Source organism: Vipera ursinii (genome assembly GCF_947247035.1).
Source record: "Vipera ursinii genome assembly, chromosome: 5".
In the NCBI taxonomy this organism is placed as follows: domain Eukaryota; kingdom Metazoa; phylum Chordata; class Lepidosauria; order Squamata; family Viperidae; genus Vipera; species Vipera ursinii.
This window is the reverse complement of record NC_139518.1, coordinates 2,956,038-2,971,161: the sequence shown is the minus strand read 5'-3', so window position 1 is coordinate 2,971,161 and position 15,124 is coordinate 2,956,038. Positions and strand designations below refer to the sequence as shown.

Here is a 15,124-nt window from a genome sequence, read left to right as displayed (position 1 = left end):
AAAAACCACAAATCAAGTAGTTTGCTCACCTGGATGTGGTAGGATTTCATAACCTAGAGGAGGAGGAGGAGGAGGAGGAGGTCCTCCTTGGATCTCCAACGGTTGGAGGACACCACCATGTCCACTCTTGCCCTCGTATCCCGTCGGCGGGTTTGTCGTCCACTTCTAGTTGGCCAATGTGGGAAGCCCAAGCAGCCCAGATTATTCTTGGCCCAGATCTGACTCTTCCTCCGACTTACGCCTTCTTCCACAAACTATCCAGCAATCTCAGTTGGTTTTCCCTCCTCGCACTTTGGAGAGAGGCTAAAACGGAGCCAAGCTCGTGCGCCTTAAATACCAGAGGCATCGCTTGGAAGGCGGTTTCAGAATCCTGAAGGCAAATGCCCCGAGCGTCTAATCACACTTGGCCAAATAAAGTCTTCCATTCAGTTCAGCTCAGAGACGCCTAGCAGAGACCCAGAGCCGATCTTTCCCAGCAGCCTCAAACCAAGAGCAGACCTCAGTTAGATCAAACAAGCTTTAGAAAAGGCCAGCTAAAGGTCGTCTGAAGGCTTCAAAGAGTCAAGGAGAGAAGCAACCTAGAACTAAGGAGAAACTTCCTGACAGTTAGAACAATCAACCAGTGGAACTACCTGCCTCCAGAAGCTGTGAATGCTCCAACACTGGAAGTTTTTAAGAAAAGACTGGACAGCCATTTGTCTGAAATGGTGTAGGATTTCCTGCCTGAGCAGGGGGTTGGACTAGAAGACCTCCAAGGTCCCTTCCAACTCTGTCATTCTATTCTATTCTATTCTATTCTATTCTATTCTATTCTATTCTATTCTATTCTATTCTATTCTATTCTATTCTATTCTATTCTATTCTATTCCATATTCTCTTCTATTCCATATTCTATTCTATATTCCGTATTCCGTATTCCGTATTCCATTCCATTCCATTCCATTCCATTCCATTCCATTCCATTCTATTCTATTCTATTTTCTATTCTATATTCTATTCCATTTTCTATTCTATTCCCTATTCTATTCTATTCTATTCTATTCTATTCTATTCTATTCTATTCTATTTCATATTCTATCCTATTCTATATTCCATATTCCATATTCTATTCTATTCTATTATCATATCCCATTCTATTCCATTCCACTTTTTCTATTCTATTCTGTTCTGTTCCATTTATTCTATTCTATTCTGTTCTATTCTATTCTATATTCTATTCTATTCTATTCCATTTTCTATTCTATTCTATCCTATTCCTTATTCTATTCTATTCTATTCTATTCTATTCTATTCTATTCTATTCTATTCTATTCTATTCTATTCTATTCTATTCTATTTCATATTCCATTCCATATTCCATATTCCATTCTATTCTATTCTATTTCATATTCCATTCTATATTCCATATTCCATATTCCATATTTTATTCTATATTCCATATTCCATATTCCATATTCCATATTCCATATTCCATTCTATCCTATCCTATCCTATCCTATCCTATCCTATCCTATTCCATATTCTATTCTATTCTATTCTATTCTATTCTATTCTATTCTATTCTATTCTATTCTATTCTATTCTATTCTATTCTATTCTATTCTAATTTTATTCTGTTCTGTTCTGTTCTATTGTATTCCATATTCCATATTCTATTCTATTCTAAATATGCATGAACTGTTTCCTAGGCAGAAAGGGCAGAAATGGTGGGTCCCTATAGAAAGAGAATGCAAGGTAATTGCCAAGTGGGGAGGGAAGCCTACTCTGTGCATGGCCAGAGGCACTCCCAACTTTTGCATAGTCATAGAAGTTCTCCCATCTTTTGACAAGCCACACCTCAAGCAAACTGGAGCCAGTTCAGCCACGTTTATGAACACCGAGTTCAATAAATTATTCTCCATGGTAAGATGAGGAAACCGCCTCATCTATCATGGAGAACTAATTTACTGAACCTGGCTTCCACAAACACCTGAGTTAATTGGGGGTGTGTGTGAAAGCCCTAATAAGCAGGCATATACATAGAATGAAGGCTATTGCTAAGCTTGTAAGCCGCCCTGAGTCTTCGGAGAAAGGGCGGGATATAAATGGGATATAAATGGAATTAAAATAAAAAATAAAATAAATTATGCCCAGAAAAGCTCTAAGTCTAGATAAACAAAGGTCACAAAAATCTGGGTAAGGCGTGTCAAGCATTAATCAAAGCACTTAAGAATATTATTTTAATTTCAGGCCTCAATTACCGCAGCCGACTTTTCCGACTGACTTGAAACTGTACCGGGAGGCTTGACTTCCTCATAGGGAGAGTCCTCAACTTACAACCACAGATGAGCTCAAAACGTCTGCTACTAAGAAAGACAGTGGTTAAGGCAGCGTTGCCCCGTTTTACGACCTTTCTCGCCACAATTGTTAAGTGAATCACTGCAATTGTTAAAGTTAGGAAGATGGTGGTTAAGTGGCTTGCCCCACTGGCTTTTGTCTGTCAGAAGGTCACAAAAAGGGGATCACGTCTCTCTCTCTCTCTCTCTCTCTCTCTCTCATACACACACACACACACACAAACACACACACACACGGGTCACTGTTTTTTTTACACTGTCGTCGTAACTTCGAACGGTCGCTAAATGACCCTGTTGTAATTCGTGGAGTACCTGCACGAGGAAATCAGGAGAGGTTTGAGACGAGGAGCATGAAACGAAACTTAAAAGTGTGCGGTTTAAGAAAGGGAAAAAAACCAACAACAAAAAATAACAAAATTGTGAAATTTCCCCCCCCCCCTTAAACCACACAATGTTAAGTTTCGTTTCATGTTCCCCCATCTGAACATCTCTGTTCTATCCTGATAAAAAGAGGTCACACCCGCTTGTGCACTTTGGACGGAGCGTTGTGTTGCCTTATTTGGGGGCTGAAATTAAAATACAGATGGTTCTCGGCTTAAAGGCATTTGTTTTTCGATCGTCATGATCGATTTTTACCGTTACGAATGCTGTGGTGGTCACAGGATCTAACTTCAGACACTTGGCAACTGACTCGTACTTATGACGGTCGCAACGTCCCCAGGGCTACGCGATCCCCCTTTTGCAACCTTCTGACAAGCAAAGTCAAGGGGGGAAGCCAGGTTCGCTTAACAACCAGGTTACTAGCTCAACAACTGCGTCGACTCATTTAACGACCCTGGCAAAAAGGTTGTAAAATGGGGCACAGCACACTTAAACAATTGTCTCGCTTGGCAACGGAAATTTGGGGGGCTCAGCTGGGGGGGTGCTGTCACAGAAGTGGAGGACTGCCTGTAGTTAAAATTCTACCTGTAATTAAGCCATTTGTCTGAAACGGTCTCTAGGGTTTCCTGCCTGAGAAGGGGGTTGGACTAGATGACCTCCAAGGTGCGTTCCAACTTTATTATTATTATTACTAAAATTCTTCTGGGGTTTTATTTTGCTTTTATTTTACTTCGGTCTTTGTGACTTGGGTTGAGGTCAAACAAAAAAAGAGCGGCCGTTTGCTCAGATTTTAATACAAATCTTTGGAAATTCCAGGGGTCAAATTTTGGGAATCTGAAGCATTTCCACTCCGGGAAAGCCAGCAATATTTGCATACATTTACCGTTTGGATCCGTATTTCTAAAGATGCTCATTTTGAATCGCTTTCCTTGCCTCTACAGGTAATCAACTTCCACCAGTTCATTGAGTGACCGTTCAAAGTTACAGCGGCGCTGAAAAAAGTGACTAAGGATCGTTTTTTTCACACTTAACGACTGTTGCAGCATCCCCTCATGGTCAGACACTTGGCAACTGACTCGTATCTATGACAGTCGCAGTGTCCTGGGATCACGGGATCCCCTTTTGTGACCTTCTGACAAGCAAAGGGGGAAGCCAGATTCATTTAACAACCGGGTTGCTAACGTAACACTTGCAGTGATTCACTTAACGACGGTGGCAAGAAAGGTCGCAAAATGGGGCAAACTCACTTAACAACTGCCTCACTTAGCAACAGAAATTTTGGGCCAATTTGTGCTCATCCGTCGAGGACTATCTGCAATTCTGTTACATCCAGAGATGATGATGATAACAACAACAATAATAAAGTTGGAAGGGACCTTGGAGGTCATCTAGTCCAACCCCCTGCTCAGGCAGGAAACCCTATTCCATTTCAGACAAATGGCTGTCCGGTCTCTTCTTAAAAACTTCCAGTGTGGGAGGGAGGGAGGGAGGGAGGGAGGGAGGGACGAAGGAAGGAAGGAAGGAAGAAAGGAAGGAAGGAAGGAAGGATGGATAACAGAATAACAGAGTCGGAAGGGACCTTGGAGGTCATCTAGTCCAACCCCCTGCTCAGGCAGGAAACCCTATACCATTTCAGACAAATGGCTGTCCAGTCTCTTCTTAAAAACTTCCAGTATTGGAGCATTCCCAGCTTCTGGAGGCAAGTGGTTCCACTGGTTAATAGTTTCAGTAAGAGGGGATTGTACAAAATTATATGCAGTGAGATGGGAGGCAAATAAGTTTAATAAAGGAAACAAATACCGTATATAAAGCTTTAAGAAATGTGGACTTCAACTCCCAGAACTGAAGTCCACTTGGCCTTAAATTTGCCCAGGTTGAGAAACATTGATTTAAACCCTCCCTAACGCCATGAAAATGCACCGGTAAACTCTAAAGTTTGTCTTTCAGCAATTGCAAAATGTTTGTTTGAAAAAAACCCGAACGCAAAGCAGAAAGGAATCACCTTCCTTCTTTGCACGCAAGGTTGCTTTGTGCGTAATCCTTTTTTTCTCGAAGCCACCAGACTGTGGGGGTTGTTCATTTAACTGGGTTTTAGATTTACTCTTGGGGCTTGAATTTAATTTAATTTGTTTTATTTGTTTTTAATTTTTTGTATTCGTGGTTTTAACTGCCCTGTAAACCGCCCTGAGTCCTACGGGAATAGGGCGGTATACAAATCCAATAAAATAAAATAAATAAATAAATAAATAAAAAGAGAACACAAAGTTGAGGCGTTTCATTAAGGAGCATTGTGGCTTGTTCCGTGTCATGTGCGAATCCAGGTTTGGCTGCAACTCAACCCCTCGTGACGGCTCAGGGTCGTTCGTAAAGACGGCCAGTCGCGATTTGTTCACGGGTAAACCAAGCCATGGCTTACAGCGAGGCATGGATGAACGCAAGGCTTTTCCCAAGTTAAACTAACGTTCCCCAGTTTAGAGCTACATCAAGTACATCAAGTGATTCCAAAATTGGGATTCTTAGGGGCACCGAATTAAAATAGAAAGTGTTTTGCCACCGGCCGAACCAAAGTTTCAATCTTTGGCTGTGTTCACACGACAGCCAGGTCTGTTAAAAATAAAAAATAAAAATTCTAGAATAAAAATCCATTCACACAACCTGAGCTTCCTCCCGGTTAATTCACCTTTCTGGGTTAACAGCTTGCGCAAGTCAGCCCCTGTCGGCTTAGCATCTCCCTCTCTCCCTGTCTTTTACAAACCCAGAAAAGGGATTAAACCGATGGGGTTGTGTGAACACAGCCAAGCAGTCTCTCCCTTTTCTTTCAAGAAGACTTCCCCCCCCCCCCAGGGCAGAAGTTTCAAAAGAAAAGCGAAGGAGAGAATTTGATCTGAAAGCCTTACCTTCAAATCTCTCCATCCCTTCCCTCCCGCTCCAGGGATGGCAAACGGAGGCGACCCTTACCTAGGGAGGGAGGGAGGGAAGGAGGGAGGGAGGGAGGGAGGGAAGGAAGGAAGGAAGGAAGGAAGGAAGGAAGGAAGGAAGGAAGAAAAACGAGGGAGGAAGGGAAGAGAGAGGCGGGAGAAATGGAGAAAAGAGGGAAAGGAGAGAGAGATCGAGAAAGGGGAAAAGGGGGAGGGAGGAATTCAGAGAAGGAAGAAAGGAAGAGAGGGAGGGAGGGAGAGGCAGAATGAGGAAAAGGAAAGAAGGAAGGAAGGTGGAAGGAAAGGAGAGAGGGAGGGAGGGAGGGGAACGGGGAAAAGGAAGGAAGGAAGAAAAACAAGGGAGGGAGGGAGGGAAGTGAGAGAAGGGAGAAATGGAGAAAAGAAAGAGGGAAAGGAGAGAGAGATTGAGAAAGGGAAAAAGGGGGAGGGAGGAATTCAGAGAAGGAAGGAAGAAAGGAAGAGAGGGAGGGAGGGAGAGGCAGAATGAGGAAAAGGAAAGAAGGAAGGAAGGTGGAAGGAAAGGAGAGAGGGAGGGAGGGAGGGAGGGAGGGAAGAGAGAGGCGGGAGAAATGGAGAAAAGAAAGAGGGAAAGGAGAGATTGAGAAAGGGAAAAAGGGGGGAGAGACGAATTCAGAGAAGGAAGAAAGGAAGAGAGGGAGGGAGGGAGGGAGGGAGAGGCAGAATGAGGAAAAGGAAAGAAGGAAGGAAGGTGGAAGGAAAGGAGAGAGGGAGGGAGGGAGGGAGGGAGGGAGGGAGGGAAGAGAGAAGCGGGAGAAATGGAGAAAAGAAAGAGGGAAAGGAGAGATTGAGAAAGGGAAAAAGGGGGGAGAGACGAATTCAGAGAAGGAAGGAAGGAAGAGAGGGAGGGAGGGAGGGAGAGGCAGAATGAGGAAAATGAAAGAAGGAAGGAAGGTGGAAGGAAAGGAGAGAGGGAGGGAGGAAGGGGAACGGGGAAAAGGAAAGAAGGAAGAAAAACGAGGGAGGGAGGGAAGAGAGAGGCGGGAGAAATGGAGAAAAGAAAGAGGGAAAGGAGAGAGAGATCGAGAAAGGGAAAAAGGGGGGAGAGACGAATTCAGAGAAGGAAGGAAGGAAGGAAGGAAGGAAGGAAGGAAGGAAGGAAGGGAGGGAGGGAGGGAGGGAGAGGCAGAATGAGGAAAAGGAAAGAAGGAAGGAAGGTGGAAAGGAGAAAGAGAGGGAGGGAGGGAGGGGAATGGGGAAAAGGAAGGAGGAAAGGAGAGAGAGAGAGAAGGAAGGAAGGAAGGAAGGAGGCAGAGAGGCAGAAGAGAAAAAAGGGCGGAAAGGAAGAGAGGAAAGGAGGAGTTCGGAAAAAGGGAAGGAGGGGAGAAGGGAGGAAGACAGGGAAGGAAGGGAAGGAGGGGGGGAAAGAAGAAAGGGGAGGACGAGGAAAGAAAGAAAAAGAAAGAAAGAAAGAAAGAAAGAAAGAAAGAAAGAAGAAAGAAAGAAAGAAAGAAAGAAAGAAAGAAAGAAAGAAAGAAAGAAAGAAAGAAAAAAGAAAGAAAGAAAGAAAGAAAGAAAGAAAGAAAGAAAGAAAGAAAGAAAGAAAGAAAGAAAGAAAGAAAGAAAGAAGAGAAAGAGACGGGTGTGTGTGTGTGTGTGTGAAAAGGAAGCGAGCCTAAGGATCCCCGGGGGTCCCTCCGGGCGAGCCTCTCCCCCCAGAATGAAACCGGGGAGGAACGGGGGGGAGGGTCCGGGCGACCCCCTCCCTCCCTCCCTCCCTCCCCCCACCTAGCCCGCCTTCCCCAGTCCTTGGGGGCCAAGCGACCGACCCCCAAGCTGGCTCCCTCCCTCCCGCGCGGGTCCCCAAGAGAAGCCCCCCCCCCGACTCCACCAGGCTCCCCGGCTCGGACGCCCCCTCCCCTCCCCTCCCCTCCCCGGGCCCGAGACCCTCCCCGGCGCCACTCACCAGGGGGGGCTCATGCTGGCCGCGGCTGCTACTACCGCCAGGCTACTACGGCGAGGATGCCCGGCGGCGTCCGCTTGCAACTGCTGGTCCTCCGGCCGGCACCGCAGGACGGGCGGGCAGAGCGGAGCGGCCAGCTCTCCTCCCCTGGGCGAGGGAAGGCGGAGCCCGGCCCGGCCCAACGCCCCTGCCGGCCACCTCCGAACCTCGCCCGGCCCGGCCCTTCTTAACCCTTCCGACGCCGCCGACAGGTCCCGGAGCGAGAGGGGAGGCGCCCGCGGGCGCCCGGCTGCTGCGCGGGAAAGGGGAAGAAGAAGGAGCCGACCCCTCCCCCCCTCCCCCCCCCCCACTCGACCAGATTTAGCGCCTTCCGGGGATCTGGCGGTGCGGGGGGGGATGTTTCCCCCCCCCGGGGCTCAACCTGGCCGGGGAGAGAGGCAGCCGGTTCCGCGGCGGCGCCCGAGGGCGCCTCCTTGTCGGTGGTGGGCACAAGCAGAGCCCCCCCTCCGGACGTCAGCCGAGGCGCAGCTGACTCGCCTTTAGTTTCAGGGCAGGTTCGGAAGAGGAGGCTGGAGCGTCGCTTGTGGGTTCTCCTGGTTGAGGGGTGGGGGTGGACTAGAAGACCTCCAGGGTCCCTTTCAGCTTCTATTCTATTCTATTCTATTCTATTCTATTCTATTCTATTCTATTCTATTCTATTCTATTCTATTCTATTCTATTTTTTCTATTCTATTCTATTCTATTCTATATTTATTCTATTCTATTCTATTTTTTCTTTTCTATTCTATATTCTATTTTTTCTATTCTATTCTATTCTATATTTATTCTATTCTATTCTATTCTATTTTTTCTATTCTATTCTATTCTATTCTACTCTATTCTCATTATTCTGTTCTATTCTATTCTATTCTATTCTTCTCATTATTCTATTCTTCTATTCTATTCTATTCTATTCTATTCTATTCTATTCTATATTTATTCTATTCTATATTTATTCTATTCTATTCTTTCTTCTATTCTATTCTATATTTATTCTATTCTATTCCATTCCATTCCATTCCATATTCTATTCTATTCTATTCTATTCTATTCTATTCTATTCTATTCTATTCTATTCTATTCTATTCTATTCTATTCTATTCTATTCTATTCTATATTTATTCTATTCTATTCTATTTTTTCTTTTCTATTCTATATTCTATTTTTTCTATTCTATTCTATATTTATTCTATTCTATTCTATTCTATTTTTTCTATTCTATTCTATTCTATTCTATTCTATTCTATATTTATTCTATTCTATTCTATTTTTTCTTTTCTTTTCTATATTCTATTTTTTCTATTCTATTCTATTCTATTTCTTCTATTCTATTCTATTCTATTCTATTCTATTCTATTCTATTCTATTCTATTCTCATTATTCTATTCTATTCTATTCTATTCTATTCTATTCTATTCTATTCTATTCTATTCTTCTCATTATTCTATTATTCTATTCTATTCTATTCTATTCTATTCTATTCTATTCTATTCTATTCTATTCTATTCTATTCTATTCTATTCTATTCTATTTTACTTCTATCCTATCCTATCCTATTCCTTGGCTTGGGCTTGAATGGGGCACAAGGGGGTTAAGCTAGACAGGAGAATCCTCTTTGAGGGTTAGCCTCAGCCATGGGAGATCGCCAGGGGCACTAAACCTTGGTTACCTGGTTGTGGCGTGGGGTTGGGGGGGGGGGTGAATCCAGCCGGACTAACCAAACTGGTTTTGCTTTGGAAGAGATGAAGCCGTCGCTGTCCCTCTGCCCTTCGGGAAAGGCGGGGTATCCGTGCAACTATCCAGAATTTTCATGCTTGTAACCAGGTTGTAACCTGCATTCGTTGTACTAAATTGGCACCAGGATTCACACACACACCTGCAGCAGCCACTGTTAACACAACTCCAAAGAGCGGTGTTAAAAGTCATCCGTCTTGGTGAAACCCCACCCCCAACCCCTTGCAAGGATGGTGGTTTCACACACACACACACACACACACACCCCTTAAATCTTTATTTGAAAGGTTTCTTTCCCTGGTTAGGATAGATGTGGGTTTAAAAGTGGCTTGTACAATTTTAGAGAGGAAGATTTGTGAGAATTTCTCCTGTCTTCAAAGAATGAAAAAAACAGAGATCTCTTGACTTAGGCCAGGGGTCTTCAAACACGGCCCCTTTATGACTTGTGGACTTCAACTCCCAGAATTCCTCATCCAGCGTGGCCCGCTGGCTGAGGAATTCTGGGAGTTGAAATCCACAAGTCATAAAAAGGGCCAAGTTTGAAGACCCCTGACTTAGGCCATCTTGGTGACCTACCCAGGACCTTGTGGTTAAGGAAAATGCAGGGGGTTTTGCAGTCGATACATAGATGTAGTAAGGTAGTGGTAAGTTGCTCAGCAGGTGGCTAGAGGTGTACAGGCAGTCCTCAACGTACGACCATAATTGAGCTCAAAATTTCTGCTGCTCAGCAAAAAAGTTCTTGTGTGTTTTGGCCCCATTTTACAACTTTTAATAATAATAACAATAATTTCCTGCCACATTGTTAAGTGTTAAGTTAGGAAACCTTATCACATATCAGACAAATGGTCATTAAGTGAACCCCCGTTTGACGTTACTTGTCAGGAGGTTGCAAAAGGTGATCTCACGACCCCGGCACGCTGCAACTGTCGTAAGTACATGCCAGTTGCCAAGCCTCCTGTAGGAAGAACGTATAAATTTATATATGCGTTAGAAACATTGCACAGGAAGCCATATGTTAACTAACCCAGGTCTCCAACCAAGTTGCTGATTAACAGCCTCCAAAGTCTTCTCAACTCGGACCCAACATGAGAATTACTCAAAGGCTCGTTTCAAATTGTAAACGTAAACAAGCAAACGCACAAAACTCAGTCAACGCAATGTAATCACGACGATAACCCTCACGGTACAAACGAAGAGGTTCAATCCACCTCCCTTGATTCAACCCCCCCTCTCCAGGCTCAACACATACACACACCCACACCCTTCAAGTGTTGCACACTAGAATCCGCACAGCCTTCAAATCCACACCAAGGATGAGTCCTCTTATAAAACTATCTCTCTACTATATCCTGTTTCTTTGTAGTTGGGAAATAAATAAATCTCCTTTCTTCTCAGCTGCCTGGATGTCATTTTGATGTATTCTTGGGCAATCCTGACTCAAGTTGGAACCTCAAGGTATTCTTCTGTCAATCCAAATTTAAAATCACGTGACCGGGGGGGGGAACGCGGCAATGGACACAAGTGTGAGTATTGGTCCCAAGTCACTTCAGCGCCGCTGTAACTTCAAACGATTGCAAGTAAAGGACTACAATCTATTGGTGCTGCAAGAAAGGGGTGAATTCAGAAAAGATGCTTTTTGTAGATACAAAGCAACTTTGCAGGTGCCTTTTAAATTTGTGTTTCTGTGTGTGTGTGTGTGTGTGTGTGTGTATGTGTGTGTGTTATGTAAGATGGTGACTCATAATTTGTGACCTCTTTTTTCGCAAGAGCAGGTATGAAGTTACTGCAGGACAACAAAACCGGGTCAAAAATTGGCAATCCCCGAGGTTTCTCTTTCTTCCCAACGGTATCGAGTTTGTCTTAAGGGCTAGAAACTTGCGTTTCAAGTAAGGGACCCAAAGGAATGCTGTTCTGCACTGCCAAGCAATAGGCATGCAAGGAAGTGGCCCTAACCTTTCCGGGCTGTGTCTTCGCAAACATCCAATCGATACCAAAACTGTTTTTAAAAAACAAGGACAAATCACCCAGGTGGATTTTTATGCTCGGTAGGACAAACCGTAAAATATAACTGGCGCTGATTTAACGACGATAAACGGATCCATGAATAGATCAGGGGAAATCACCCCGGCGTGGAGCCGTACGAAACCTCAGAAGAATCATGCAAAAAAAAAAAACAGCCTCCAGATGTTAAAAATGGCATGGTTTTTAAGTGACGTTGCTTGACAGATGTCTCCTTGCCTTGATGACAGTTGGTGTCTTGTTGCCATAAGTTTAAATGTCACAAGTATTTTTTTTAACCCTGGCTGGCAGCCCCCACCCATCTTGTTCCCCCAGGGGTGTGTGCAAGCCATGGTTTTTTTTTAAAAAAAATTGACCATGAACAGACCATTGCTTGTTTTTTAAGCATGTCACACTATGAGGCTAAAGCAGAAATCACCCGATTTTTTTCTGGCTATTGCTTTTCCAGAAAAAGCTCTGAAATTTTGCACAACCTGCCACACAGAAGCGGTGGATGCTCTAACACTGGAAGCTTTTAAGAAGAGACTGGACAGCCATTTGTCTGAAATGGGATAGGGTTTCCTGCCTGAGCGGGGGGTTGGACTAGATGACCTCCAAGGTCCCTTCCAACATTATTATAGTCTTCAACTCACAACCAATTGTACACAGGTAGTCCTCCACGTACGACCAAATTCAGCCCTAAATTTCGGTTGCTTAAGTGAGGCACGTAGGTTTTGCCCCGTTGTACGACCTTTCTTGCCACAGTCCTTAAGTGAAACACTGAAGTTTTTAAGCTAGTAACCCGGTCGTTAAGGGAATCTGCCTTCCCCAAGGACTTTGCATGTCCAAAGAAAATCCCCCCGTTTCTTTGGTTTAACTGTAGCAATTTACTCCCAAATAATTGGTTTTTAGAAAGGATAAAAGCTTTGATAGAAACAGGAATATAAAACTAATATATTGTGGAGTATTTTAAATATTAAGCAATTTAAATATTAAACCATGATCTTTCCAATCAGTTCCTGTTGACCTTCCATCCTCATATTTTTTTATTAATATTTTAGTTTTCTCTTTATTAGATTTAAATCAGCTAACAAACCAAATTCTTTCAACTTTTTTCATTAATATATCTATTCCATCAAAGGGGATTTTCAGCTATTAAAACCAAATAATCTGGAGAGGCCTTTAATTTATATAGCTCTTCCTTCTCCTTCACCTACATTATTCTCTCGTCTTATCTTTTATCTCTGTTGAGAACACCAACACCAAAATAAACACCACAGCAGAATATTAAAGCAGAATAACAGAAGATAATACAGCTGGAAGGGATCCTTGGAGGTCTTCTAGTCCAACCCCCTGCTCAGGTAGGAGACCCTAGACTAGGTGTGTCAAACTGCTGGCCTGCGGGCCGGAGGCATCATAGCGAAACTGCGTCCACCCCATTGCCGCCAATGGCAAAAAAGTCACGCTACATTGTGACATGTCATGTGACATCGTGAGTTTGACACCCCTGTCTAAGACCATTTCAGGCAAACGGCTGTCTAATCTCTTCTTAAAAACCTCCAGTCATGGAGCACCCACAATTTCTGGAGGCAAGTAGTTCCACTGATTAATTGTCTTCACTGTTAGGAAATTTACAACATGTCAAGGTAATAATTTAACCAGCTTGTATAATGTGAGATGAACGATGTAATGATGGAAATGACTCAGCAGGGTCTGTGTCCCTTTAAGAGCCTTTGTATAAATGGGAAGGCTCTGCTGATGTGTCCTCTCATTCTTCCGTTTCCTGCTGTAATTGTGGCTTGTTGGATCCTGCTGTATTAGCACGTGTATGTATATTGTTCCTGGTCTCATATTTTAGATAGTGTAATATAAACCACCATTTAATATAGACCACTGTTTACTGTGTTTACTCCTGGGTTATCTCAGCGCAATAAGACTGTGCATGCTCTGACACAATGGCACTGGAAAAAGTGACGTAAGACCGTTTTTAACACTTACGACTGTTGCAGCTGCCCCGTGGTCACGTGATACGAATTCGGACACTCAGCAATTGACTCATATTTATGGCGGTCGCAGCGTCCTAGAGTCATGTGATTCCCTTTTGCGACCTCCTGACAAGCAAAGTCAATGGGGGAAGCCAGATTCGTTTAACAAATGTGTTAGTAACTGAACAACTTCAGCTGATTCACTTAAGGACCGCAGCAAGAAAGGTCGTAAAATGGGACAAAACTCACTTAGCAACCGTCTCACTTAGCAACAGAAACATTGGGGTCAAATGTGGTCGTAAGTCGAAAACCATCTGTACAGGTAAAAAACCCCAAAAAAAGAGCTTCGGACGCTTTTAACAGATTGAGTTGGGATGTAGTTTCCTTAACTCTTAATTAAGTTTTAATGTGTTTACTTTCATAGCTTTAGCTATGGTTTTTATATGTTGCTTTAAACCTTTGTTTGAGAGCCACCCGGATTTGGTTAGAAGATTACCGGCTATATAAATGTTTTAAATAGATGAATACATAATATTTTTTCTATAGGTTTTCTGTTCACCAACTGACTGCAGAAATGATCAATCAAGAATCTACACAGCTGGCAAAGGTTTGTTCCATTTATTGTGTGGCGTTTCTTGGGATCCGTCAATATTGGCTTTTGAAAAGTAATCGCATTTCGCTTTTAAATGACATTTGCACTTTTTGCCTTGGGCAAGGTGAATATCTCGAGCATCTGATGTTGTCACACTATTCTTCAATCTTGGGAAGGGAAAGTTCCCACGTGATCCCTATCTTTAAAAATGCAGAACGAAATCAAGCGTACTAAAACAGTCACTTAACTTTATTGATTAGAGACTATTTTAAAAAGGGCCCAGGAACCACTTAATTGCTTCTCGGCCGCAAATGCAAACTCACAGCAGGATACAAAATCTTTCCAGGTTAGCTCTGTTACACCGTGAAATATATGTCTTATCGTCTTATCGTGCGGAATTAAATTCTCCATCTTAGATTTCATTGCGACGTTTCCAAGTTTATTATCGGTTTTTTTTTGGGGGGGGGGAGTTGTTTTTTTTTGAGATCAGGGTTCGCTTAGGCATAGACTTAAAGCATGTTTAATAGTTTTTTGTGTGTTTTTTTGGTAATCTAATTCAGACTCAGCACGGTTCCCTGGATCGATGTACTTCTGTAAAAGTCAATACTGACTTGATGGAGCACCATCAATCAGTGCGTAACCACACAGAGAACAATGCTTTTTCCATTTTAGCTGACAGGCCTCAAAAATAATTGACAATCACAATTTTACTTTGGCTCGCTCAAGTGACCAACACCCAGGGCTGAGCCTGTGTAAGCCTTTGTCCTCCAGCATGCTTTCTTTAACCTGATTTATTTAATGAAATATAATCAGTGGGATTGGTGAAATGGGCCAATATTATGCTCCGCAAGGCGCAAGAACTGGATTCCCACAGCGCAGTTGAGAGAACAAAAAATTCAGAGACAAGCAACTAAGATGATCCAAGGCCTGAAGACTAAAACACACAAAGAATGGCTGCGGGACTTTTGGGTTTGTCTAGTCTAAAGAAAACAAGAAATAGGGGAGACATGATAGCAGCATTCCAGTATTTGAGGGGCTGCCACAAAGAAAAGGGGGTCACGTTGTTCACCAAAGCACCAGAGGGAAGGACGAGAAACAACGGTTGTAAACTGACCAAAGAGAGAAGCAACCTGGAATTAAGGAGAAACTTCCCGACACGGAGGACAATTAACCAGTGGAACATCTTGCCACCAGAAATT

General features: G+C 43.4%; 1 protein-coding gene across 1 annotated transcript in view; it reads right to left on the bottom strand.

Moving 5' to 3' along the window:
* Window positions 1-15,124, bottom strand: part of B3GNT7 (UDP-GlcNAc:betaGal beta-1,3-N-acetylglucosaminyltransferase 7) — a gene marked incomplete at its 5' end in the record, with an annotated part of 37,715 nt that overhangs the window by 5,194 nt on the left and 17,397 nt on the right. The window contains one exon of the mRNA XM_083364921.1: window positions 7,581-7,869. Within this exon, the coding sequence (XP_083221047.1) occupies window positions 7,581-7,869 (289 nt within the window). The remainder of the gene's footprint in view (window positions 1-7,580; window positions 7,870-15,124) is intronic.